At 43.7% G+C, this 27,931-nt stretch overlaps 1 protein-coding gene across 1 annotated transcript in view; it reads left to right on the top strand.

Moving 5' to 3' along the window:
* The window catches only part of NSD2 (nuclear receptor binding SET domain protein 2), a 2,565,963-nt gene that overhangs the window by 294,163 nt on the left and 2,243,869 nt on the right, over positions 1 to 27,931 (top strand). The window contains exon 2 of the mRNA XM_044062294.1: positions 26,082 to 26,696. Coding sequence (XP_043918229.1) covers positions 26,154 to 26,696 — 543 coding nt within the window. The 5' untranslated portion in view covers positions 26,082 to 26,153. The remainder of the gene's footprint in view (positions 1 to 26,081; positions 26,697 to 27,931) is intronic.

Genomic DNA, 27,931 nt, shown 5'->3' with positions numbered 1-27,931 from the left:
TATTCTGATTCTAAGAAAAGGCTCAGAGACTTTCTTTTACTACCTCAGCACAGACCTCTTGCTATTCCTCCTGTTCTAGATATTGTAGATGTATTTTCAGAGTCCGGCCTGTCTCCCGTCTCTTTACCTCCCGCACTTGTTAAGCCAGACCGATACTACAGGGTTCCAGAGTCTCATAAATTTCTATATAAAAACCCTGCAGCTGACCCAGAAACTATTTCACAGGGTCCCAAAGGGGTCAAGGCTGCTACTGCAAAAAACCCTGTCCCCTCTGATTCTAGGGCACTGGACAGATGGGAAAAAGTTTACACTTCTGCTGCCTTGGCTGTAAGGGCTTTAAATTGTCAATTTCATATGCTTAAATATCAGCAATATTTAATGTCTTCTAATACAGAAAATGTTAAATTCTGAATGTGCTCAGAACAAGGAATTGCAGGATTTATTGCATACAGCTGAACAAGTGGAAAAACATACTTTCCAATGTGGTTATGATTCACTGGAGGCCTCTTGCAGGGCCGCTTTAACAGGCTCTGTTATTAGAAGGCATGCTTGTTAAAGGAACAGACTCTGTCTGATCATGTTAAAGCAAAATTATTGGATGCTCCATTACAGCATGATACTTTGTTTGGTGTTAAGGCAGAAGAGGTGTTAAAATGGAGGATAAAGCTAAATCTATGCTGACAGTTAAGGATTTCTTACAGGTGCAGGAACTGGCCTTCTAAAAATTGTTCCTTTCCTTTGTCAGGCCACAAAGAGGCAGATACAGACACCCTAGAGGCAGACAACAACCCCAGGGCTCATACAGGCCCAAACAGTGGGGTGCTTCTACCTCCTAAAGCAGAGAAGACGAAACACAACCATACAGGATACAGTGCCAATGACTTCCCTCTGCCAATGCCAAGCACTTTTCTTTTGGCAGCACCCTTGGGGGGAAAGCTAGCGCTTCTTTCACAAAATTGGCACACGATTACCCAGGACAAATGGTTCTTAAATATAGTGTCTCAGGGCTACAGGTTCCACTTTCACACCCTTCCGAAGGCAAAAGGTATGCCAGACCTGCCACACAATGGGCAGAGGCACAAAACCAAGTTTCATCCCTCATGGACATGAGGGCTATTCAGCCAGTGCCACAACAAGAGCAGGGACAAGGATTTTACTTAAGACTTTTCTTAGTACCAAGAAAGGACAAAGCATGGAGACGGATTATGGACCTGTCTATTCGAAATACTTTTCTGGACATTCTGAAATTCAAAATGTTGACTCTGCAACAGCTTCTGCCCATGCTGGGCAAAAAGGCTTGGCTTGTAACTTTGGACCTCAGAGGCATACCTGCATGTCCCAATCAGACAGTCTTGCAGAAGATGCCTCAGATTCATAGCTGGCTCAGTGCAACACCAATTCTCTGCACTGCCCTTTGGCTTATCTACTGCACACAGGGTCTTCACAAAATGCCTGGTACCAGTAATTGCTTTTTGCAGACAGAGGAATTCAAATATATCCCTACTTGGACGACTGCCTTATTCAAGCTGAGGCCAAAGGCATTCTACTAAAGCATCTGGTGTTTGTAAAAAGATTACTAATTTGCCTAGGGTACACAGTAAACGAAAATAAATCAAAACTAGTACCCTCTCGAGATAATATTCCTGGGTGCAAGCTTAAATACAACTGCCCAGATAGCTTATCTCACGCCAGACAAAGGCAACTGACTTCTTACTTTGAAACAATGGCAACACAGACCCACTTATCTGCAAGAAAAATTCTGCAGGCTCTGGGGTAAATGGCCTCCTGCATTCTGCTAATTCCATATGCAAGACTGCATATGAGGAAACTACAATGGTACCTAAAAAGTGTTTGGACTCAACATTGCCACAGCCTGGAATCATTAATTTCACTCATTCCCTGCCTGCAACAGGTGTTTCGATGGTGGGCACAGGCCTGTCACCACAACAAGGGACAGCCATTCACTTTACCCACAGCCAGGCAAACACAGATGCATCAGATTATGCCGGGGGGCTCACATGGCAGGAAAATGTATTCAGGGCACATTGCCCCCAAACCAAAGGCATCTACAAATCAATCGAAAAGAGATGCTAGCTGTACAAAATGCCCTGACAGCCTTCAAGGACCTACTTCATCCAGGACAGCTGCTGATATGAGAACACCACAGTCATGTGGTACATAAACAAGCAGGGGGGCACACATTCCTACCCCCTCTGCAGACAAGCCATGATTTTGTGGAACACAGCATTGACTTACCAAGTACACCTGCAAGCACAATTCCTGCCAGGAAAAACAAATGCTCTGGCAGGCGAACTAAGCAGAAACCTCATGGACCCTCACGAGTGGAAACTAGATCCACAAATCTTCAGCATAACAAGAAAAGGGGGACGCCTAGACATAGATCTTTTTGCCTTCCCTCACAACTGCCAACTTCAGAGATTCTGCACAAGGACTTATCACAAGCAAGCATGGAAACTGGATGCTCAGTCATTCAGCTGGAACAACCTTAAAGTATATGCCTTTCCTCCACTGCCTCTCCTCCCCAAGGTACTCCTAAAGGTCAGAGAAGAGAAGCCACAAATGATTCTGATTGCCCCGGATTGGCCACGCCAACACTGGTACCCAATCCTAAGGAGCTTGTCCCAAGGCCCAGCCTGGACATTGCCTTAAATTCCTCATTTACTGACCCAACAAAACAATCAGATCCTGCACAGCCAACTCAAAACTCTAAATCTAGCTGCATGGCGGATACTGTAACCATTCAGAATACACCTCTCTCTAAAGCGGTTATGGATGTCATTTTGGTGACCAGGAGGCCCAGCACCAGAAAATCTTATGCAGAAAAATGGAAGAGATTCTGTGCTTGGAACCAGGCACAAGGAATTGACACGCTTGTTCCAAATGTTCCTCAGATTTTACAATATCTGAGATGCTGGACAAAGGCCTATTTTTCTCATCAGTTAAGATACGTGCCTCTGCCATTTCAGCTAATTACAATACAGACCTGCCTATTTTTTCATATCCATTGCTTAGGCAGTTCCTCAGACAGGCCAAAAGCATAAGACCTCCAAGGAGAGCACCAGTACCTGCATGGGACCTCCGTTTTGTCTTGGAAAAACTCGCACTGCCTCCTTTTGAGCCAGCCAATACAGCTGAGATAAAATTCTTATGGAAAAACAGCTCTGCTCCTAGCAATAACTTCAGCAAGAAGAGTCTCAGAGATACGGGCACTAATGGCTGTGGAACCTTTTTTATCTTGCATCCGGACAGGGTTTCTCCAAGGACAAACCGAACATTTATGCCTAAGGTAGTGTCCAGTGTGGCCCTTAACCAAACCATTCATTTGCCTACTTTTTACCCAAACTCGCAGAATAAAGGGGAGAGACTTCTGCATTCTTTGGACATAGACAGACAGCTACGCTTCTACTAGGACAAAACTAAAGCTTTCAGAAAGACTGAAAAACTTTTAGTGGCATATGCTGCAGGATCACAAGGAAAGGCTATCTCAAAGCAGACTTTCAAAAATGGATAGGACACTGCATTAGTTTCTGCTATTCACAACATGGTAAATCAGTGCCTAAGGGCATTAGACCACATTCTACCAGGGCAACAGCCACCTCAGCAGCCTTCCTCAGAGGAGTACCAACCAAGGATATTTTGGAGGCTACAACTTGGACTTCAGTGCATACTTTTACTAAGCACTACCACTTACTACTTTACTCTAAATCCAGAGAAGGCTTTGCTACTGCAGTCTTGTAGGGCCTTATAGCCACTCCTAATTCTATTTAGACCCAGCCGCCCAACCTCAGCTTTGGGATTCAACCCAAGTGTATTGACTGCAACAGTGAAACGCGATGAACATAGCACAGTTGTGTACCTACCATAAATGTAGATGTTAGTGTATTCACTGTTGCAGTCCAGGTTACCCACCCACCATCCCCCCTTTTTTTGCTGGGACTTCTCTGTACTTCTCTATCCTATACAACCTATGTGGTGTATTTGCTTGTAGATGAAGGTATTGTTTATTTTAGTGCTTGCTTTTATTAGCAATGTATTTTTTAGCCTACTCTTTTGGGGACACCTGACATCTGGGGCAAGAAAAACTGAAGAAAATGTCTGCTGCATCTTTTATACCCCTGGCGTACTGACATCAGGAAAGAGGTGACTGCAACTGATGCTGGATCAAGACTTTGGAATTCAGGCCAACTGCGGGTAGCCTGCCAGAAGGATAACCCAAGTGTAATGACTGCAACAGTGAATACACTCTAACATCTACATTCATGGTAGGTACATAACTGTACTATATCCATAAGAGTTTAATAAAAAAAATAAATACTCTTGGGTGATATAAATTCTGGTTGTTTGGACATGGCCCCTGGCTCCTATACAGTCAACACGAGCTTACATGGTTTCACACAACCACTTGCCCATCACACACCATACCAAGGCAAACGCCATATTAGACTGGATGCTTGTGCCAGATCTTAGTGAATTCACCACTACAGGAACAATGTCAGACTGTCTTCATGACTTCCCAAATCTTTGAAACCAAACATCTGTCACATCCACATAACAGTGTTTACAAAACACTCAACCTGTCCAAGTTTAACTCAGAAATATTCAATACTACCCAGTCTATTAGCTGGAAGATCTTTAAATCCTTCCCTTAGATGTTGTAAATGAATTTAATACTACGTTCCATCATATCCTAAATAGCTTTGTACGTCCTATGAGGAATAGGCTAAAACAAGTTGCGCGGTTTTGCTATCCAAAAAGAGTAGAATGCTAATGCCAGATGGAGAAAGTGTGTGAAAAGAGTGGCAAAAATGTAAGACCACATTATCTTAAACTTCAGAATGCTCTGTAACCGTACTGAAAAAAGCAAATGGAAAAGTAGTAAAAACCAACCCTAAAAATTGGGCAAACAATAAATAAACCTTTTATCTAAGCCAAAAATTCGACTCTAACCCCTCTTCCCTATAACTTGCCACTTGAAACTACAGTAGAATTTAACTCCTTTCATAGATAATATAATATCCTTAAAAGATTCCAAGACGTCTAATCTCAACCCTGCCCAGTAATCACATCCACTTTCACTTTCAAACCTGTGCCCACATCGTATATAAAAACTACTCTTAAACGCAAACCATACTGTATTACAGCAGTTTAACTTTCATTGGGTACCTTTAAAACAGCAGCTGATAGTGTTTGGTATGCAGCCCTAATAAAAAAGTCAATCCAGCAATTCCACATTCACCTTTCTGAAAAACAAAAATCATACTATCCCTAGACACAAACGAGGAACTTCAACAGTCATCACTAACTTTAGACCTACAGCAATCTTATCCTCCCTCCAAAATACTTGAAAAACTTATTCAAAAACTATCTTCTGCAAGAGAACTGCTGTCCTCCACACAGCATGGCTTCTGTACCTCACCTAGTACTAACACTGCTCTTCTAACCTTCATAGATGTCAGTAACATTTTATATAATTGCTAACTATCATCTGTATGTCTAGCCTTGGTTAGAGACTTTAACACAGTTAGTCACAGCAAACTACTACTTCAGATGGCCTCACTAGGTCGATTTCAGCCCACCCTTCTATGGTTCAAACGCTACTTGTCCAGTAGGCAACTGTTAGTAAAATGGCACTGCACCCTCTCTCCAGATCTCCCAGTCACTACTGGTGTACCACAAGGCCCTATCCTTTGGTCCCCTCTTCTTTAACGTTGTCACCAACACCCTCCATACATCCACAGAGCAAGCCTCCCTTACATGGTATGCAGATGACCCCACACTTGTATGCACATCAGACAATGTTGCACATTCCCAAAAAATTACTCCTTAAGCTGCAACAGCCACTGAAGCATGGCTTTGTAACTCACAACTCATGTTCAACCCTACCCCGCCAAAAGATAAACTACTGCCTTTTTCCCCAAATTCCCCTCTCATGAAGAAATCAAGAAGTACATTTCTCTCCAATACAACCTTTGAACTCCTTTCTCATAGCAAATTAGGGTTGGTGATGAAATTTAAGATGAATATGTAGAATACCACTGTAGAGCACTAAAGCCTAAATTGGTTAGAACTATCCCATCAATTAACTCATTACATCCAAGTAACACTTCAGGTGCATCTGCAGTTAATTCCTACTGACTTTTCTAGCAGTCAAATATTGCGTGCTCATATTTGCATCAATAATTCCAAAACATTTGTATGTACAAGATTTTAAAATACTTGATGTCAAAGCTTAAACAATAGCAAACTCAGCTGCATTAATATTTGACCTCTGTCTAGTTCAAGTAAATAGACATCTGTTATGATATTTATATAGATGCCCAGCACCAGCCTGAGATCCTAGTTGTGAAACATATTAGCAGGAGAACTAGGTGAGCATCAGGGGGAAGGTGGGAGGGCGGAGCAATACAGCATATACAAGATGAGGAAGGACATCTGTGGTTGTGGTAAGATTTTGCACAACTATTCTATGTTGTGTTCATATGCTGCAGTTTTCATCATAAGGGAGAAAGCCAAAGCTCAGGCTTGGGACAGGTTGGGGGAGAGGATGAGCTGATGCTTTTTCTACGAATCCATGCTCTTGCAAACCCAGCTCTGGACTTTGAGATGATATCAAGCTTGTAGTGTTTAGTGAAAATATGGACAGAGGACCATGTAGATGCCTCCAGTATATAGCCAATGTCCAAACCTCTAAATAACGCCCCTGAGGAAGAAACTACTCTGGTAGAGTGAGCCTTCACGGGTGAAGTGAGGGTCTTACCATTAGACAAACAAAAGGAAATAGCTTTAGAAATCCGTTGGAAATAGTTTTCTTGGAAACTGATTTACCACCCAAGAGCTCTGGGTTAGAGACAAATGGTCACTTTTACGAAAAAGCCTGGTTTTGTCCAGGTAGTGTCTGAGCTGCCTGTGAACATCTAAACTGTGCAATATTCTCTCACTTGGGACACTGAGGGGCCGGAAGAAAGGTAGGAAGGTTAATGGACTGATTTAATAACTCATTTACCACTTTGGGCATAAAGGGTAGGGTTAGTGCTCAGGGAAACCTCTTTTTGACCGTGAAGGGGGCTTTGATTTCAAGGTCTAACTCTGAAACCCTTCTAGCAGAGGTATTGGCCACTAACAAACATTTTCTGGGTGCAAAACTGCAGGGAAAGAGGAGCTTGCTGGTTCAAAAGGTCCCCACTGTAAGCATCTCTAGCACAAAACTGAGACTCCAAGGAGGAGGAAGAATTGGCTTCCTTGGCGACCTGATATGAATGATGCCTTTAAGGAAAGGTCTTGCTTCTAACCTAGAGGCCAAAGGTTTTTACATAGGCAGACCAGCAGAGATGGCAGAAAAATGAGCCTTCATTAAAGAGTAGGATAACCCAGCCCTCATCAAGTTAGACAGTTGGGACAAGACCACCGGAACATCAATAAACAGCGATTGTAGATCCTTTTTGTGACACTAGATGGAAAATCTTTTCCATTTGGAAATGTAGGAGTTACTAGTTGCGGGTTTGTTGGCCTCCTGCAGAACTTGTAGCACGTCCTCTGAAGAAAGGTGTCTATAAGGGAAGGGATTAAAACCCTATCACCCACAAGGTCAGATTCAGGGCTGACAGTTGTGGATGTACTAGGGTCCCCCTGTTCTGTGTGAGTAGATTCATCCTGTGCAGTAACTTGTGATCATCCCTGGCTAGGTGCAGGAGAAGGGGGAACCAGTGTTGCCTTGGCCAAAAGGGAGTCGCCAACAAGATTTTTGGCTGATCCTGATGAATCTTCAGTAGGATGTTTTGTACTGGAGGCAAGGGGGGGGATGCATATGGAAACATCCTCTTCCAAGAGGTACAGCGTCCACCTTCCACATCAGGGGATGTGGGACCATGGCACAAAATCTTTGTCTGTTCATGGGGAGGCAGAGATGTATCTGAGGTGTACCCCAATGATGGCTTGGGTCCAAAAAGACATCCCTGTGCTACATCCATTCATTGGATTGGGTCATGGACCTGCTTAGTCTGCCACTGTATTCTGGGCTGAGGAGAGACTGCTTGACGGGTGATTTGGCTTTAAGGCCAATTCCCAGGTGAGTAGGGCTAGTCTAGATAGAATGTAAGACTTTGTGCCCCTCCGCTTGTTGATGTACCAAAGAGCTGTGATGGTGTCTGTGAACCACCTCAGTACTCTTGAAACTAGGTTGCTTTTGAAGATTTGCAGTACAAAAACCAGTGCCCTCATCTCCTTTATATTTGTATGTTCTTGTGCCTGTTTGGGAGACCAAACATATCTAACCCTCCAGGCTTGAAGAGTTGCACCCCAACCTGTGTCTAAAGTGTCTGTGAATAACTCTAGCGAAGGAAGGGATGGTTGGAGAGATGGACCAGGGTTTTGTTTACCTGCAGGATCCACCATTCTAGTTTCCTTTTTATGCAAGGAAGGAGTGGGATCAGAAACTCTGAAGATGTGGGTGTTGCATCCATACAGTTCTTGGATACCATTGCATCCATATAGTTCTTAGATATTACTCGTGTGTAGTTTTGCTAAAGGTGACATGGGGATAGTGGATGCCATGTAGCGTAATGGACCAAGGAAGTCCCTGGCTGTGAATGACCTGAAGAGGAAGGATGCTCTGAAAATAGGAAGTCAAGAACAAGACCACCTGTATGGGAAGAGAGGATAGCATCATTTTGTCTGTATCCTGCATCCCAGGGAAATGTGATCCTGCGAAGGGGTGAGAAGACTTATGGAAGTTTTATAGTGAACCCTAAATTGTGTAGAAGGGCAGTAATGAAGGAAAGGTTTTCCAGAAGAAGTTCTGGAAACTGTGCCTGAATCAGGAGGTTGTTGAGGTAAGGGAAGATTTGAATTCCCTGCATTCTACAGAATGTTATGACAGGAGCCAAGCATTTTGTGAAAACCCCTGGTGCCATAGAGAGACCAAAGGGCAAAGCACAAAATTGAAAATGAGAGGAAGCAACAGAAAAGCATAACTTCCTTAACATCAGGTGGATAGAAATGTGAAGATAGGCATCCTTTGTTTAGGGGCGCCATGAATAACTGGGAAGAATGAGGGAGAAGGGGAGGGTAAAGTCAACATCTGGAAAGAAGGGACTTTGAGAAAAGTGCTTAAATGGGAAAGGTCCAGGAGGGGTCTCCAAGGGCATCCTTCCTGGGGATCAGGAACATCCTCGAAAATCCCTTTCCTTTTTGGGAACTTTTTGGATAGTCCTGTGAGAGATCAGGTCTGTGATTACCTGAGGAAAAAAGCTCAACTGATCTTTGTGGGGTGGTGGGATCCCTCTGAATGAGGGGAATTTTTCCCAAACCATGAAATACCCTGCTTTGATTATGGAAAGGACCGAAGAGTCTTGAGTAATTGGTTTGTAAAGCAACAAGAGATGGGCTGAGGTTGAGACAAGGGAGAGTGGATGGCCCTGATGGCTGGTAGCTTCAGACTACCTGGCTTAGGTTTGGACTGAATGGACTGTTTTGGAGCAGGGTTGGAAGGAGCACTTTTTGAAGAGGCTGTTTTTCTGGGCCCCCTTGTATTTTTAGAAGTCAGGGATGGCTTTCTTACAAATCCAGTCTTAACCAGGTAATTCCTTTGAAACCATGGAATTGGAGATACAAGAATGTGTTTTAAGGTCCTGTAACTCCTTTCCTTTCTCCTGAAGAGACTTAAGTTCTGCTGCTGAACTCCCAAACAAGGTTTGTTATCCAAAGGTGCTTTCAGCAATTTGGCCTTAATCTTCAGGCAGAGGTTGTTGCCTAAGCCAAGATTATCTTCTAAGGACCGACCCAGTAGCAGCTGCCCTAGCAGAGGGATCAGCAAGCATCATAACTACACTTGGAGTGCCTAGTTACTTGTGCAGAAGAATTAAGAATAGCTGGTAATTTAGATTTTGCTGGGGAGTCTGGGATGTCTGCTAAAAAGTTCCCTGCATCAGCCAGAATGGCCAGGGAGAACTTTCCCATGTGGGTCAGATAATTTATTGCATGGAAGGCCAAAGTGGCCGAACTTTGTAAACCTTTCCCAAACGTTTCATGACCTTACTCATTATCAGAGGGTAACAAGGAAGTGGATGGTAGTAATTTTGAAGTCTTATCCATAGAAACAGATATGGTAGCCAGATCAGCAGCAGGAGACTTGAAAAGAACCTGAGAGTCCTCTGGTATCTTATAGAACCTGTTTGGATGCTTGGGGGCAGGAGGCTAACAATCTGGGCATTTTTAGGCAGCAGAGAAGACCTCCAGAAAAGCAGGCAGGACTGGAGAGAGAGCAGAAGGAGATGGGGATATCCATCTGCAAGAGGTCATAGTACCTCTTTTAAATGTCTGAAACTTGGGAGCAGTCCCACTTGAAAAAAAACATTTTGAGAATAATCTGTACTTTTAGATTCCTCCTCTGGGGAAGCATACCCTAAGGGGGTAGCCAACTGGGTGGAGTAGACTAAGGACTCCTCTCCAGAGGAATCATCCTCCTCTTAGGAAGTGTCAACAGCTGTCCTTTTGAAGGTTGTGGAAGGAGAAAAGGGCTGCAGAGGAAGGGAAGATTGGCGAAGGGCCATAAAGGTATTAGAGGCTTTGACAAAAAGCTTGCCAATCGGGACTGCTGAGGTGTAGCAAGAGACGCGTTTAGTTTTCGCCGCTGCCTTTTCGGGGGCTTCCATATGGTGAAAGGTGGAAGGACCGGATGTTAGCCCGCATTCAATGCTATGAGAGTACATCTTCATGCACCGTGATTTGTGTGACCCCATGAGAACCTTCGGAGATGATGAGCCTGGGTTCCTCCTTATTTCGATTGGACGCCTGCCCTTCCCATCCCTAGCGGACATGACAGCGGATTCCTTCAGGGCTTCCACTGTGGTACCCACTGAAGGTACATCTACCACCTCTGGCATGGTTTCCAGCCTATACCGGCCTTGGGAGCAATGACCGGAAGAGAGGGCACAGTTGAAGGTTTAGGCCCCAATTTTTTGGCCTTCTTTGGTACAGGCTTGTCCTAATGACCTGATGTTGCATCCATTTCACATGCTAGTTGCTTAAGGCGCTGGTTTTCTAAGTATAGTTTGAGGCTAGCTGACTCTCGAGTCTTGGGGATGAAGGACTTGCAAATAGTACACTCTGTGTGGTCGTGGTTTGGGCCTAGACAAACTATGCAAAGATCGTGGGCGTCTTTATGTGGAATCTGCCTTCCACGCTGACAGTTGCCCATCATAGGTAACATGATCCCAACAAGCACGCAGCAGCAAGAATTAAGGAAAAAAAAAAACTATCTGATAACTGGCACACAACAGTTCTGGTGAGCGAATGTCTGGAGCAGGTGATCGAACAGATGGCAGAAAAGTTCTGAGGTAGGTGTGTGCTGATGTCCGCTTAATACCAGACGTCTCTATGGCCAATGTGCACGTTATGTTGTGCAGTGTAGCACGTACCTTGTGGTAGCATGAAGACTTTTGGATACTGGCTGTGGATGTACAAGTCTGTATGTTGTGAATATTGCAGGGTATGAATAGAAGGTCATCATATGGACCTATTCAAAGATGACATGAAAATTAACAGTAAACTGAAGGGCCCTTTTGGTGTAATAAGAGCTCAAGACAGGAGTTGATATTTAGTTTTGAGGAGGTTGTTAGTTGAACAGCATACAAAGATGTTCTTCGTGTTTCACTGTTGCAGTCATCACACTTGGGTGATCTGCCTGCAGATAGCCCTCAGTCATCCCGAATACCAGAGTCTTGGGATTTCTATGTCGGATGCTGTCACCTCTTCTATGACGTCAGGTCGTCAGGGGTATAAAACATGCAGCCGACGCCATTACATCAGTCTTTCTTGCCGTGGAGGAGCCCGAAGCAGTTCGCAAGTGCCGGTCGGCTGCTTCCTGAAATTTTCATTTTTCGAGTTTCAAACCTGACGTCTTCTAAAGCGCAGTACCTTGTTGGGATCCTTTATTCTTCTAGTGGGGGCTGGTTCTTTTGTGTATTTGTAAGAAAAAAAAAAAAAAAAAAAAAACTGTTCTGGTTTTTAAGCCCTAACTTTGATAGGGTTTCTGTCTTTACACAGTTCAGACTGGAGAAGTTGACAGCAACTGAGCTCAAAATAGAAGTATCTTGATTTTTTTTGATTATTTTTTTACAGATTACTGTTTTTACAATTTAATATATATAAAGCACTTTGTCTATTCAGTATTTTCACAAATCCTTATCTGTTTAAAAACTTTCATTTGTCTCTCTAGTGCTTGCTGTCTGTAGGCTATTGTGTAAACTGAAACATTTCCTCTGTGTAATTATCTTTTGGCTAGTGGGGGCTGGTTCTTTTGTGTTCTTGTAATAATAAAAAAAAAAAAAAAAAAAACTGTTCTGGTTTTTAAGCCCTAACTTTGACAGGGTTTCTGTCTTTACACAGTGCAGACTGGAGAAGTTGTTGACCGTAACTGAGCTCAAAATATAAGTATCTTGATTTTTTTTTTGATTATTTTTACAGATTACTGTTTTTAAAATTTAATATATATTTACAGATTACTGTTTTTAAAATTTAATATATATAAAGCACTTTGTCTATTTTGTCCCACCCTCCCTGTTGGTGTTTTGCTCTTATACTTGGTAGCTTTGCAGTTGCCCGCCCTGTCTAGTGTCATTAGCTCATTCTGCCTAATACAGAGAGAACATTTGATAAGGCCTTCTGTTTCTCCTTCCCTTTCAAAAAGTAAAACAAAACTTTTTTTTTTCTTTCGCCTGAATCTTCTTGTGTTCTGACTGTCCTTCTCAAACATTTTGGAAATATACAGTATATTTCAGAGCATGTTATAATTGTATTTGCTATAACTGATTTAAGCATTTTTTTCTGGCTTTTTGATTATTTACTGCTTAGCGACTGCATTTTCGCCTGTTTATACAGCTCTGCTTTCTATTTAAACTGTTTTTGTGTTGATTAACTGTTTTGCACTTTTAAAAAGTTATTTGCTGCTTAATTTTACCTGTAGGCTAACACACTCAAGTGCTCTAGCCGTTTAAAAGCATTTATAGCATTTACTATCTGTTTTTCCTCTGTTTTCCGCAAAAAAGAAAAAAACAAACAAAAAAAAAAAAATCTTGTTTTCCTGCCTTACTGAACTAGAATAGTCCAGGCTTCAAAGTTTGCTGATCTCTGGGCTTTGGCTTGGTTCCTGTGCTATTCCGTATCCTTGTTTGGATAAAGGGGAAGCTTCTTTGTTCACCAGTGGGAGTGGGGAGCACTGAGCAGCCTATTTGTCCCTGGAGTAGTGGTTCCAGCCAGAAACTTGTAGTCTATTGGCCATTTTGGGTCAATTCCTAGCTCTTTTCAACCCCCTGCTATAAAGCCAGCTTTAGCGCGCTTTTGCGTGATTTAGCGCGGAGTTGCCCATAGAGCACCATCGGGCAGCGCCGGTTAAACTATTTCTGGCTCCGTAAAGTCTGCTCTTCAATTTTTCCCTTAGAACTTCTCTACTTGCAATCTAAGCAGTCTATTCTCTATCTCAGAAGCTCAGCACTTGCTCCTAAAGCATTTTTATATAGGTAAAGTTATTGTATACTAAAAGTACTACATTAGCCTAGAATCCCCTTGAGTACCCATTTCCCTATAGGTCCCTTCTGACTCAGTTACACAGCAAACTTTTTCACTTTTTCTAGCATGTCGAATGGTCAGTTGCTAGCTAGCATCCTCTCCTGTTCAGCTGGTGAATCTGGGCATCTTGAGGCAATGTTACAATTGCCTCGTACACAGACAACCCACTCCTTCTCCCACAAAACACAAATACATGTGAGAGATGCAACTATATAGCCAAACTGGAGGCTGAGCTCTCTCAACTCAGGACTGGCAAGACCAGACAGGAGGAGAAGGAAACCACGCACACCACAAACCCAGTTTCACATAGAACTAACACAACTGCAAAACAAACACATAAACACACAAAGACATACTCGGAGGCACTGATCAAAAATCTACCAAAACTGCAGAGGCCTCCAAAGCAGACACCCAAGCAACTGCCACCTCAAGACATAAGACAATGCAACACATAGTCCTCAAAGTCAGTGTGCTAAACAGTCACAGCCCTTAAGGCCAAACACAATACCAGACACACATGTTATAGGTGACTCCATAGTCAGACACACTGACGTCCCACTCACCAGACTGAACAAGGAAAAGATCACAGTAAGCTGCCTGTCAGGCGCTAGAATCCGCCACATAACACAAGCACTCAGGTCACTCCACAGCAAGTACAAGTATGACTCGGTCATTGTCCATGCCGGTGTGAATGACCTGAGGCGTACCTCCCTGGACTACATGAAAAGAGACATAGAGGAGCTCTCAGATTATGTAGCCCAGGCCGGTATGACCCTGACCCTGAGCAGTATCCTACCCTCACCAAGAATAATGCCACAATACAGAGACAAAATGATCAGCTTTAATTCGCTTAATTACTGGTGTCATTCGAAGGGGATCCAATGTCTGTCTGCCTGGGATGACCTGCTTGACAAGCCACGCTGCTTCGCAAGGGATGGCTTGCACCTGTCACCCCTGGGCTTCCGGATATTGGCAAAGGCTCTTGCCACCCCCATAGTGCCTTTTTTAGTCGAGGCTCAAATGATAAACCTACCGCCCTAGAAAACAAAAATGGAAAAAAAACTAAGGGTAATACTGCTCAATGCCAGAAGTCTAAACCTCAAGATGCACGCCCTCGAAGCCCTCCTCAGTATGGGGAACATCTATGTCTGTGCTGTGACTGAAACCTGGTTCAAGGCTTCTGAGAGCACCCCAGCACTATCCGGTTATACCTCATATCATACGTTCCGGCCCCAAAATCCGGACCGAACCACAAAAGGAGGGGGAATATCCATATTCATAAAGGATACCCACACCTCCAGGTTAGTGGCAACGCACAAAGCATCAGAGACCATCCAGGTGCAATTAACCATAGGTAAAACTGCCCTACAGTTTGTAGCATGCTACAGACCACCCTCTCAAACTCAGGAAACCCACACAGCCTTCCTGAAGACACTGGAGAGTATGAATGTCTCTCCAAACACCATCATATTGGGTGACTTCAACTACCCAAACATAGACTGGGAACATTACTCAAGCCCCAACACCCTAGCCCAAAGGTTCCTGGAGTTCATAAACTCAAATGCTATGGAACAACTAGTCACCATTCCCGCAAGAGGAGAAAATATACTAGACCTGATCATCACAAACATGGGGACAAAATGCTCCACACCGGAAGTATATCCCTCATTGGTGAGATCAGACCATAAATTAATTTCACTGGAGATCCACATCCCGCCCCCAACCCCAGCTAAAAAGACCACAGTAAAGAACTTCTCAAAAGCAAACTTCACACTTCTTAAGACTGGAGCGGTATCCTTCAAGGCCCCCGAGCCAGTGGAAACCACAACCCACGCTGCTGAAACCCTTACAAATGCCTTCTACGAGCACCTCCAGGAATGTATGGATCAAGCAATCCCTAATGAAATCAAGACCCTTTCCACCAAAGGCAGGCGCCCGGTCTGGTGGACCCCAGCCATAAACAAAACTCTACAGCAAGAGGAGAAAGCTACTAAATGACAGAGCAAAATCCCTAAAAGGGAAGGCATCTCTGATCAATACTAGCAAAAAACTACGATCACTCATAAAATCATCCAAGGCCAACTTTGAGAGAAAAATCGCTAAAGACACAAAAGACAATCATAAGGCCTTCTTTAGCTATGTTAGAAACCTGGGTGGAAACTCCCAGATATGCTCAGAATTAGTCCAAAATGGTACAAAAATCACTGAACCCACTGACATTGCCAACATACTGGCAGACAGGGTCAGTGCAAATTTCTCCCCTCCCTCCCCCCCAAAAGGAGAAATATCTATCCCACCAGAGTCTAGCCTCCCAAACATCTCAGATTCCCAGGTGAGAGCTGCTCTCTCTAAAGCAAAAAACACAGCATCAATGGGACCGGACGGTGTCCCCGGCTGTGTGCTACACGAACTCAATGAGGAACTAAATCCACACATAAGGCTGCTGTTTAATCTTAGCCTTACTACAGGATACATACCCAAAGAATGGCGTACGGCAACTGTGGTCCCACTCCACAAAGGTGGTGCTTCTACGGACCCTGGAAATTACCGCCCCATAAGCTTGACGAGCCTAGTCTGCAAAGCTATGGAGAGGATCATAATGGAACTCATAAATAAAGACATTGGGGACCTACAGACACTGGATCCTACCCAATTTGGCTTTGTCAAGGGCAGATCCTGCCTCTTGAACTTGGTCGACTTTTTCGAAACAGTCACTAAGGCCATTGATGAGGGTAAGGCAGTTCACGCAGCCTACCTTGACCTAGCAAAAGCGTTCGACACAATACCCCACTCTGGCATCATAGAAAAGCTCACCAGCTTAGATGTAAACCCATTTTTATTTTTCTGAAGTGCAGGCAAACATAGGGGGATTGTGGCTGACAAAATCTGCAGATGACTGCAAACTGGGCACCATAATTGACACTCCATCAGACACAGACATCCTCCAGAGAGGTCTCATAGAAATGGATAACTGGTGCCACAGCCATGGCCTTAAGCTAAATGCCAAAAAATGTATAGTCATACCCTTTGGGAAAAACAAGGTAACCCCTAATTACCACATAGGTGGTAATCCATTAAACACGGAAGAAGTTATCAGGGACCTGGGGACCCAAGTTGACAGTAACCTCTCTTTTGACACTCACATTGCCAAAGTGGTTAGGAAGACCTTCTACATTGCCCACCTGATCATGAAGGGATTCACATCCAGATCAGGAGAGGTCATTGTACCCCTGTACTCTTCACTTATCAGACCAATGATTGAGTACAGCGCCCCATTCGGAATGTACCTTACCCGACATCTGCAGCAGTTGGAAAGACCCCAAAAGTTCCTCACCAAAAGGATAAAGGGGCTCAAACATATGTCATATGCTGCCCGACTGAAGAAACTCCAGCTCTATTCAGTCGCATACAGTCTGCTCAGAGGTGATCTGTGCCTGACATACAAGGCCATGTCCAACCTGGAATTAATGGACATGCTCCACCTCAAAAAATTCAAATCCACCAGAGCCACAAGAGCAAGAGACTTGAACCTCAACACTGATATAAATAGGATGTGCTGGAGACAGATTCATCACCCAGAGACTCCCTACACTATGGAACAGAATCCCAGTCCATGTGAGGCAGAGCCCCTCACTGACTCTGTTCAAGAGAAATCTTGAGTGGATGGGAGATCGTAGGTTTACCCCGGGAATCATCTCTGTGTCACTGCTGGACAGAGGCACAGCAAACTAATGGGTATAGTGTTCTTATCCTAAGGGGTGGTGAAAGCCACACACACTCTGGCTAGGCTTATAAATGCCCTAGGGCAGATAGCCTAGTATGAACCTATGAACAGATGTCAGAAAAAGTTAACAATTGTCTTGCCTGTGGAAAGCAAATACCTCACAGAGATTTTGATTCTTACTGCGTCACCTGTTTAGGCCCAGACCACGACATCCCTTGCTGTCTGTTTTATGCCTCGTTTAGCACCCAAACCATTCGTCGATGGGCTATCTTTGTTGCTAAATTCTTTCACACTCTTTCTCCATATTCCGAAATGGCTTTGATAAGCTATCAGACTAACGATCTTCCGAAAAAGCGCAATGATAAAGACAGACAGCATAAGTTCAAAACTGCAGATGATGCTTCCGATAAGCTAGTCGCCAGTGTGCCGGTAGTCCAGTGAGGCACCTTCGCAGACCCTGATACCCGCTTCAGATTCTCAGGCCTCGGCTGAGACCCATTCTGAGTCTGGTATGCTGTGAGATACTTCTTCGACTATGTAACCTGCGGATGTTTCTACCTTGGATGGGTCCAGAGTTGCTGTGCAGGCACTGGCTTCTGAGGGTGTATTCCGAACTACCGATGTTCCTATTAAACCGACAACTTCATTTTTAGCTAAAACCATTGAGTTTCTCAGAGTTCGCACTACGCCTAGAAAACAGACGACCAAAGATCCAAGTGCATGCTCCAAGCTCCCATGCCACAAAAACAAATGCTTAGAATGGCTGAAGACCTTATTCTTATTAGGGGAAGCCAGCCTTCCCCTGTTAAAAGACAAAGAATTGAATTTCTTTCTGATTCTGCAGGCCAGGAGTACGAAGACTGATCCTTTTGATTACCAGGACATACCCTTATCTACCTATGAGAATTCAAATGCAGAGGAATCCATTCCCTCTGCCTCCCCTCAAGAGGATTTTTCTTTTGGTGGAGCTTTGCATACCTTGAGAGCATTTCCGCTGGGAATGCCAGGACTATCCTCAGTCCAAAAAGACTCAGAGAATTTTTAGATTTGCCTCGGCACAGGCTTCTAGCTTATAACCCTGTCCTGGATATTGTAGATGATGTCTTCATGGAATCCAGGCTTACTCCTGACACTTTAAAACCAGCCCCTAGAAAACCTGACTGGTACTACAGAGTACCTGACTCTCAAATTTCTCTGTGAATCCTACTGCGGATCCAGAGACCATTTCCCAGGGACCTAAAGGCATTAAGGCTACTACAGCCAAAAACCCTACCCCATCAGGCAGGGATTCAAGAGCTGTTGGCAGATGGGGTAAGAAGGTATGTAACTCTGCAACTCTTGCCATCAGGGCTTTGAATTGCCAGTTTCACATTTTGAAGTACCAGCAACACACTATGGAACTAATTAAACAAAAGATGGTGTTACTTCCAGATTGTGCAGAAAATAAAGATTTACAAGAGTTGATGTATTCTGCAAACCAAGTTAGTAAACATACTTTGCAGTGTGGGTTTGATGCCTTAGAAGCATCTTGCAGGGCAGCTGTCACTGGGTCTTTATTGAGAAGGCATGCTTGGCTGAAGGAACAAATCTTGCCAGACCATGTCAAAGCAAATTTACTCCGATTCATTATCATGATCGTTTGTTTGGCACAAAAGCAGAAGTTGTTCTTAAAAAGATGGAGGAAAAAACTAAATCTATGCTAACTGTCAAAGATGTCTTACAGGTGCAGCCACCTAGATTCAGTAGGCATTGGCCTTCTAAAAACTGGTCCTTTCCAGTCCCTCCCAAGCCTTCTCAGTCCAGACCCAGAGGAAATGGTCCTCCAAGACTACAGTCTCAAGGGTGTATGCAGAGATGTAAACAATGGAGTGCTCCTACCTCAAAACAGGGAGTGGTGAGCCACCCCCTTATGGAAAAAGTTCACTGACTTTTCGATTATCCTTCCCAGCCATGCCCAAGTACTTGCACCCCTGGGAGGAATACTCGCCCTTCATGCAAAAAAATGGATGTCCATTACTCAGGACGGATGGGTTCTAAACATTGTATCCCAGGGATATAGATTCTACTTCCATTCACTGCCAACCCCAAGTGGGTTGCCAGACCTTTTTCCAAACCAGTGCGCAAAGGTTCAAAAGCAAGTACTTTCCCTTCTCAGTATCAGGGCTAGTCAACCTCCAGACCGTTCTCGTGCCCAGAAAAGAGAGCTCTTGTTGCCCGATCCTAGATCTATGAATTCTCAACACCTTTCTGTTAGTTCCAAAAATTCAAAATGCTTACAACTGCTCCAGCTTCTTCCTATACTAGCCAAAGATGCCTGGTTAGTCACTCTAGACTTCAAAGAAGCTTGTATGCACATCCCCATAAAGGGAGTCTTGCAGGAAATATCTACTTTTCATGGCAGGCTCTATGCACTATCAGTTCTCTCCACTTCCCTTTGGCTTATCTACTGCACCCAGAGTGTTCACAGTGCCTGGCTCCAGCCATTGCATAATGCAGGCAGAGAATTATTCAAATTTACCCATACTTGGACGATTGCCTGACTCAGGCGGACAGTTGGGAATTGCTACTTCAGCACCTGGCATTTGTAAAATGACTCCTAACTTCACTGGGGTACACCAGCATCGAAAATAAATCACAACTGGTGCCCAGTTAAAAAAAAAATTGTATTCATAGGAGCAAGCTTAAACAACTTCCCAGGTGGCATTCCTCACTCCAGTAAAGCAGGTCTATTTAACAAACTACTTCAAACTAATGACCACCAAAACCCAGCTATCTGCGAGGAAAATACTGCAAGCCCAAGGGTTCATGGCCTCATGCATTCTGATGATTCCATATGCAAGACTGTGTATATGAGGAAACGTCAGTGGTACTTAAAAAGTCTCTGGTGTCAACATTGTCAGCGCCTGGATACAGTGATTCCTATCATACCTGGTCTAAGGGCAGAGTACTTTTGGTGGGCAGAGGCATGCAGCCACAAGAAGGGACTTCATTTCACTCAACCCTTTGCCACCCAAACCCTGACAGATGCATAAGACTGTGCATTAAGGGCTCACATGGCAGGCAAATGCATTCAAGGCAAATGGATCCCAGGACAAATTCCCCTGCAAATCTATCAAAAAGAGATGCTAGCTTTACAGAATGCTCTGACAGTCTTCAAATACCTTATCCTTCCGGGACAGCTCCTGAAAGACAGTCAACACCACAATTATGTGAGATATAAACAAGTGGGGGGGGGGGGGCTTATTCTTACCCACTCTGCAGGTTAGCATGGCCCTGTGGAAGATAGCCTTGAGCAACCAAGTGCACCTACAAGATCAATTTCTGGCAGGCAAACAAATTCACTGGCAGACTACTTAAGCAGAAATCTACCGGACCCACACGAGTGGAAACTGGAACACAACTCATTCAAACTTCTAATTCAGAGGTGGGGGGACACCGGAGGTAGACCTCTTTGCCCCCCCCCCCCCAAACCACCATTTGAGCAAATTTTGCACCAGGAACCCTCACAGCAGAGACTGGAAAGGTGGATGCCCTATCCTGTACATAAGAAAACCTCTCAATTTATGCCTTTCCTCTTCTGCTCTCTCAGAAGTACTACTCAAGATCAAACAGGACAGGCCAAGGGCAATCCTTATTGCCCCAGACTAGCCACACCAGCACTGGTACCCACTCCTACGCAGTCTGACAGCAGTGCCACCCTGGCACCTACATCAAACACCTTCCCTGCTGTCTCAGCAGGAGGGACAGATTTTGCATCCACGGCTGCAAACTCTAAACCTTGCAGCCTGGCTTATCCTCTGAATACACCACCACCAACCCTCAGCAAATGGGTGCTGGACGTCATGCTTGAGGCCAGTAGGCCTAGTACTAGGAAATCTTGTGCTGAAAAGTGGAAAATATATCGTTCTTGGAGTCTGTCTCAAGGAAACAACACAGCCGTGCTCACCTTACCTCAAATCCTTGATTACCTAGCAGAGCTGCTCCAGAGGCCTATCCTTCTCTTAAATTAAGATTTATGCCTCTCCCATCTCAATTCATTATAATACTGAGCCACCTCTCTTTTTCTCACCCTCTCATCAAACAGTTCCTGAGAGGAGCTAACAATTTTAGGACCCTAGGAGAGCTCCCACCCTGGCTTGGGACCTTAACTTTGTACTGGAAAAGCTCACGCTTCCCCCTTTTGAACCTGCAGCTTCAGCAGAGTTAAAATTCCTCTCTTGGAAAACAGCCTTCCTTCTAGCCATTACGTCAGCAAGAAGAGTGAGTTACCAGGCACTAATGGCTGTGGAACCCTTCATTATTTTCCATGCTGACAGGGTTTCCCTTAGGACTAACCCATCCTTTATGCCCAAGGTGGTATCCAGTGTGGCTTTAAACCAATCCATCCATTTGCCAACCTTTTTCCCTTAATCCTCAGAATAAAGGAGAGGATCCTGCACTCCTTGGACGTGCACAGACAGCTCAGGTTCTACCTTGACAGGACTAAACCTTTCAGAAAATCTGACCAGCTGCTAGTCAGCTTTGCTATACTGTCAGAGGGCAAGGCTATTGCAAAGCAAACCATTTCCAAATGGATAGCATACTGCATTCATTTCTGCTACAAGCACCATGGAAAATCTACCCCACAGGCAATGAACTCATTCTACTAGGGCTACAGCAACCTGGAGTTATGTACACACCTTCACCAAGCATTACCACTTAGCTTTTTTTTTTCTAAATCGAGCTGGATTTGCTACAGCAGTCTTGCAAGACGTGCTAGCCAGCCATAACAATTCTTGACTGCCTCCACCCTTCCTCAGCTTTGGGAATCAACCCAAGTCTGATGACTGCAGCAGTGAAACTAGAAGAACATAGTACAGTTAAGTACACTTACCATAAATGTAGATGTTGGAGTGTATTCACTGTTGCAGTCCTGGTTTCCCTCCCTCCCAGCCCCCTGGCTTTCTGTATCCTTTCTACCTATTCTCTTTATTGCTATCTTTTATGGCAGGGGTATTTACTTTTTACTGGAGGTGTTCCACACCATGTAATAGCTTCCTATCTTGGTGGCTCCTGACATTTGGGGCAAGACAAACTGATGTAATGGCGTCAGCTGGATGTTTTATACCCCTGTGATCTGACCTCATGGAAGAGGCGACAGCATCCAACGCAGAAAACCCAAGACTCTGGTATTCGGGCCGACTGAGGGCTGCCTGCCAAGTGTGATGACTGTAACAGTGAATACACTCTGACATTTACATTTATGGTAAGTGTACACAACTGTAATTTTTGTTTCCATTAATTAAGTTCTTTCAGAGGATGTCACTGCATCCCAAACCTGACTCTCTAGTTACAGCTTTAGTTAATCTTGCAACCTGGAATTTGGCTAATTCCAGTGCTACATTTTCTGTAGGAAAGTGTATTCTTCTGCAATTTTGATTTTTAGAAAATTGAATTGTTAAGTTAGTTTTATTCCAGCTAGTTGTGAAAGTATGATGAATGTTTTGTCTGCAGTTTTTTTTTTTTTTTTTTTGTGAGGAAGAAAATGCTTTAATTAGTTTAATTTCTTCCATTTTACAAGTTAAGACTTTGTTTAAAGTGTGTGTATGACTGATGCTTCTTTACAAGCGTATTGCATCTGGCACTGTTTTGAGGTTTGCCTTGAGGCATTCTTGTAACCTCTCAGATTGTGAAAAATGAGATTGAATTTTTGGTCCCTGTACTGCAGAGCTCATCAAAAAGTATGAGGGGGAAGGTGATACAGGAAAGATTTTTCAGCTCTCCTTTTCCAAAATTTCTAAGGCCTTTTTTAACTCCTTATCCAATGTTGGCAAGAAACAAAATAGTCTCTGCAAAATGCTGGTAAATTGATAATGTCCAGGGGGGGTCCAAACAGAATACAGGAACCCCTAAAACCAAGGCCAGCCCAACATGTTAAAGTGAACCCTCCCACCTTGCAATTCCCTTTTCCCTTCCAGAAAGTTTGAATTTCCACTTTTCTCTTTGGCAACTTGATAGTGTCAAATAGATTCTGAAGGTCATTTAACAACATTACAGGTGGCAGTGGGAAGAAGTTCCTCCTTTCCATGGTGGTTCCCTGTATCTGTTAACATGTAATATTTCAGGTAGTGATTAGAGCTAGTTCTTCCTTCCCAGTTTAGGAAAGGCTTTTATTCAAGGATTTCTTTGACAGAGAAGATGCTTGTACTCCAGTTCTGTTTTTTTTCATGAAAAATTGTGATAGTGTCAGTTCAAAATGCTGTCACTTAACCTGTTAACCCTATCTTCCTCATTTAAGTCTCCTGATAACACTAGATTTAACATGCTTACCACATCCCTATTAATACAGACTATAGGCATATGTCTGAATCACATTATCAGCTTCTGCTCTACCTTTTGTGACCACTCTTGGTGCAGTGGTTAGTCAAATGGGTTTAACCCCAGTTATAGACTACAGGGAATCCACATTTTCCATACTTAACAACTTACCTTTGCAGTACATTTCAAATTGCTCATTTTGTGGTTCGGAGAATGTTTGTCTTTTTGACTCCTTCACTCATAATTGTGCTCCTTGGATGTCAGCTCAACAACACTGTTCAAAGAGCTTTTCTTCCACAGGGGGGGAAAAAGGAATCATTATATAGACCTGTTTCTGAGGTTTTTTACTCTGACTGGTCACTGCGAGGGGAATACCTTGGAAATTTGGGCATTGTCGTCTGCAATTCTCATGATCCCCCAGCAAGACTTTTCAAAAGGAGGGATACAGTGGTATCGGATATTTTTGGTCCCAGTACCAGGATCACCCCACATGTTTCAGTGCTGGGGTTTTGTCAGAAGAGAAATCACTTGGTGAAAATTGCAGACATCCTTAAATACAGGTGTACCCCTCTCCCTCCCTGTTCCAAAGCCATCAGTCACCACAGCCACTTTAGATTTTGCTTAGGGAGCATTTTCAGGATGGATAAAAGAGCAAGGTGTGTGGGATACCAAGGACAGACTTAATCACAAGTATAAAAGATGCTTTCCCTTTGGTCTCTGGGACCTCCAAGTTGTTGCAGAGAATACCTCAGTCCTGTAGTACATTGGCAAGCCAGCGCAAACCAGATTGTACCCCCGCCCCCACTGATCAGCCATGTTTAGATTGGGTTATAGCCTCACAGCTCATTCTTTCTCTCCCTCCCCCTACAGGCAATCCTACATTTTATCAGAGCAAAATTGCTTGGCAGACAAGCTGGGCAGGATAAGGGAAGACCCTCCCAGCTGGAAACTAGGTTAGGGGGTCTTCCAAGATGTGATCCATCTGTGGGGAGTACCACAAGTAGACCCATTTGCTTAGAGAGGAGGCAGTCTGCTGGCAAGTTTTTGCTCCAGGTGTCCATGCAAAAAGGCTTGAAGATGGATGCCCTTTTGTTTTCCTTGGACAGCAATGTTCTTGTGTGCTTTTCCCTCCCTTTCCACTAATATCCAGGGTACGTAAGAAAATTCAGAATGGATCTCCAAAGATCGCTTTGACTGCCTTCTGGCCCAGGCAACCATGATTCTCCCTTGTGAAAATGGCCAGCGGTAATTAACACAAGCTGCCTCACAGACTGGATCTTCTCGCATAATAACAGGGGTGTTTGATAGAACCAGACACCAAGTTTAAGTAAAGTTGCCATAACAGTAGATCTTTGATTTACTGATGCAGTAGCCTCTCCCTCTCTCCACCCCTGCGTCTGTGTGTGCGCGTGTCTGTGTGTGCGCGTGTCTGTGTGTGCGCGTGTCTGTGTGTGCGCGTGTCTGTGTGTGCGCGTGTCTGTGTGTCTTGTAGCGTGTCTGTGTGTCTTGGCGTGTCTGTGTGTGCTTGTGGCGTGTCTGTGTGTCTTGTAGCGTGTCTGTGTGTGCCGTAGCGTGTCTGTGTGTAGCGGCGTGTCTGTCTGTAGCGTGTCTGTCTTGTAGCGTCTGTGTGTCTTGTAGCAGCGTCTGTGTCTTGTAGCGTCTGTGTCTTGTAGCGTCTGTGTGTCTTGTAGCGTCTGTGTCTTGTAGCAGCGTCTGTGTCTGCTCAGGCAGCGTCTGTGTCTTGTAGCGTCTGTCTGTGTGTGTATTTACTCCTATGTCCTCTCAGGGCTCCCCATGTCGCACTTTGTTGGCCTGAAAGCTGTAAAATCTCTGTGCTCAAACCCGTATTTCTGAATTGTTTCTTTTTGCTTTTCCTGGTTAGGGGTCACCACGGTGGAACTCTGGTCCACAAATGATTGGAAGTAGATTTTTATGGTGCCGAGTTGCTAGCCCGACGCCCAACCTTCAGCGAAGGCACGCCCATGCATGCATGTCTTTCGAACGCCACTCTACCACAGGGAGGACATGCAGACTCCACACAGAAGGCACTCCAGCAGGTAATCTCAACAGGAGAACCTCTTGCTGTGAGGCAACAACTTCAAACAAACCCGTATTTCTAAATAAATCATACAATTCTAAAAAATGTCTTTTGCATAATATGTTAGGTTTTTTTTTTTGAAAATGGTTAAGTTTTGAAGGGCACTAAACCTGATTATTTTTAATTTTGTCAACTTAATTTTAGTTTTGTATAAGCTGTTACTAATTTTGTCAATATTTGGTGTAGTTGCCTGCTTGAGCTGATGCTGAAGGATTGAATTGCTTGGAGTGAGTAATTTGTTTTACTACTGTTATCCAGCTCCAGGCATTTTCTATTTACAAGTTTCTGTTGCTTAATTAAATTGAGATTGGCTATGATTTGCATTTGTTTTGTAGGCAAGATTCATTTTTTCAACTGTTTTCTTTTTCTTTTTCACAGTAACTTTAAGACTGGAATCAACTGGCTGGATGTATTCTGGTGCATAATTTCCTGTTGCTTTTGACTGTCACAATGAAGCAGGTACCTGAGATACTGGAAAATAACAGTGGAAAGACTCCTAATTGTGAGCTAACAGCTGACCATACTCTTCTTATGGAAAAAGCAACTGCTCATCTGTCTGTTGCATTGCAGGAGAGTGTACTTCAGCAGTTCAGTAACAGGGGTCTGCCTTTCATTGCTGTAGATAAGCTGAACGACTTGACTGTACGAACTGCAGCATCAGGGCCATCAGAAAACAAACTGGAGATTGTAACAGAGGACCCAGAAGGAACAGGGACACCAGACACCACTCCAAAAAAGAGTGGTTCACCGGAGATCAAGCTGAAAATTACAAAAACCTACATGAATGGAAAGCCACTTTTTGAGTCTTCCATCTGCAGTGATCTGGTGTCAGAGCCGTCTGAGATCCAAGCTGTTGAAGACTACGTAAAATCTGATGTGAAGGAGAAAAGAAACCGGAAAAAAAGCATAAAGTATGATTCTCTGCTTGAACAGACTGCAGCTCAGGCATCTCCTCAATCCAAGACTTATGTTGCTACTTCTGAACCAGCAAAGGTTGGTGATGTTTTTGTGTTACAATTTCTTTTCTTGTAACTTGTAAAATTTGATTTGTAACCGATTTGGGTTTTCTCGTGGTGGTGGGTAACTACTGTTAAATGGTAATGCAGATTAAATGCACTTCTCTAGAAAAGTTCATTATGCAAATCTGTGACTTTTGTAATGTGTAAATCTACGTTGCAGGTACACTGCATTTAAAGCAGATAATACCAGAATAAGGAGAAAATGAAATGGACATTAAAGTAGTAATCTCTTTGTGTATTTTTGTTTATACCATATTTCCCCGAAAATAAGACCGGGTCTGAAACTCTCTCCCCCACCAAAATATGCATTAGGGCTTATCAGGGGGGGGATGCCTTATTTACCCACACGTTACAACAATCTACCTTTATTCATTTATTCTTGTCCAAAAATCAGCATTTATTCATGTACACAAATCAACATTTATTTAGTACTTTTATGTTATTGGACAACAGTTCTAAGTAACGCGTTAACAGTTTGGTGCACTGTATGTATTATTCTCACACAACATTTCAACTTCAGAATATCTGCACCTTGGCTTTCATAGTTATTCAAATAGTCATTTCATCATCTTCTGGAACATTGTCATAAGTGTCCAACCCCCGAATTTTGACCTGAATAACTTGTGACTCCATGTCCTGTAGAACCATTGGCCCCAATTTGTCATGCCTAGCAATAGAGCTCTCTTTAAATGAGCACTACCTGTCAAAGTAGCCTGCTCGTAGTGCATTGGCAGCACAGCTGTCTGTGATTTTTATCCCATGAATTTTTCACCCAAGTCGCATCCTGTTGCAGGCTAGGCTTCACAAAGTTTCCATGCTGATTTCTCTCAATTCTCTTTTCAATGTAGTCATTCAGTTCCATGCACAAATGGTCCTTGAATGGCTTGCTTCTTGCAATATCAAGAGTCTGGAGATAGGCAGTCATTCCTGCAGGAATCACTATTTGATATATTCTCCGTGCAAGGAATTTCTTCATTTCTTTAGCTTAGTGAGTGCTGGCTGAATACCGGACTAGCAGACCTCTTTTGCTACCTTGCAAAACAAGTGGCAGGATTACATTGATCCACTTCCTTATAGCTGTTTGTGTGCACCAGGCTTTTTCGGTTTCAAGAATGTAAATGCCTGAAACACATTCAGTCTTATTTTTCTTGCCCTTACTAATGATTTAGAGGTGGGCTTTTCTTTCCATCTAGATGACTTGTCAAAGTA

This window comes from Protopterus annectens, chromosome 2.part1 (genome assembly GCF_019279795.1).
Source record: "Protopterus annectens isolate FY-2018-M chromosome 2.part1, PAN1.0, whole genome shotgun sequence".
Lineage (NCBI taxonomy): Eukaryota > Metazoa > Chordata > Ceratodontiformes > Protopteridae > Protopterus > Protopterus annectens.
Note: the sequence above shows the minus strand (reverse complement) of the source record. Positions and strands in the feature narration are given on the sequence as shown.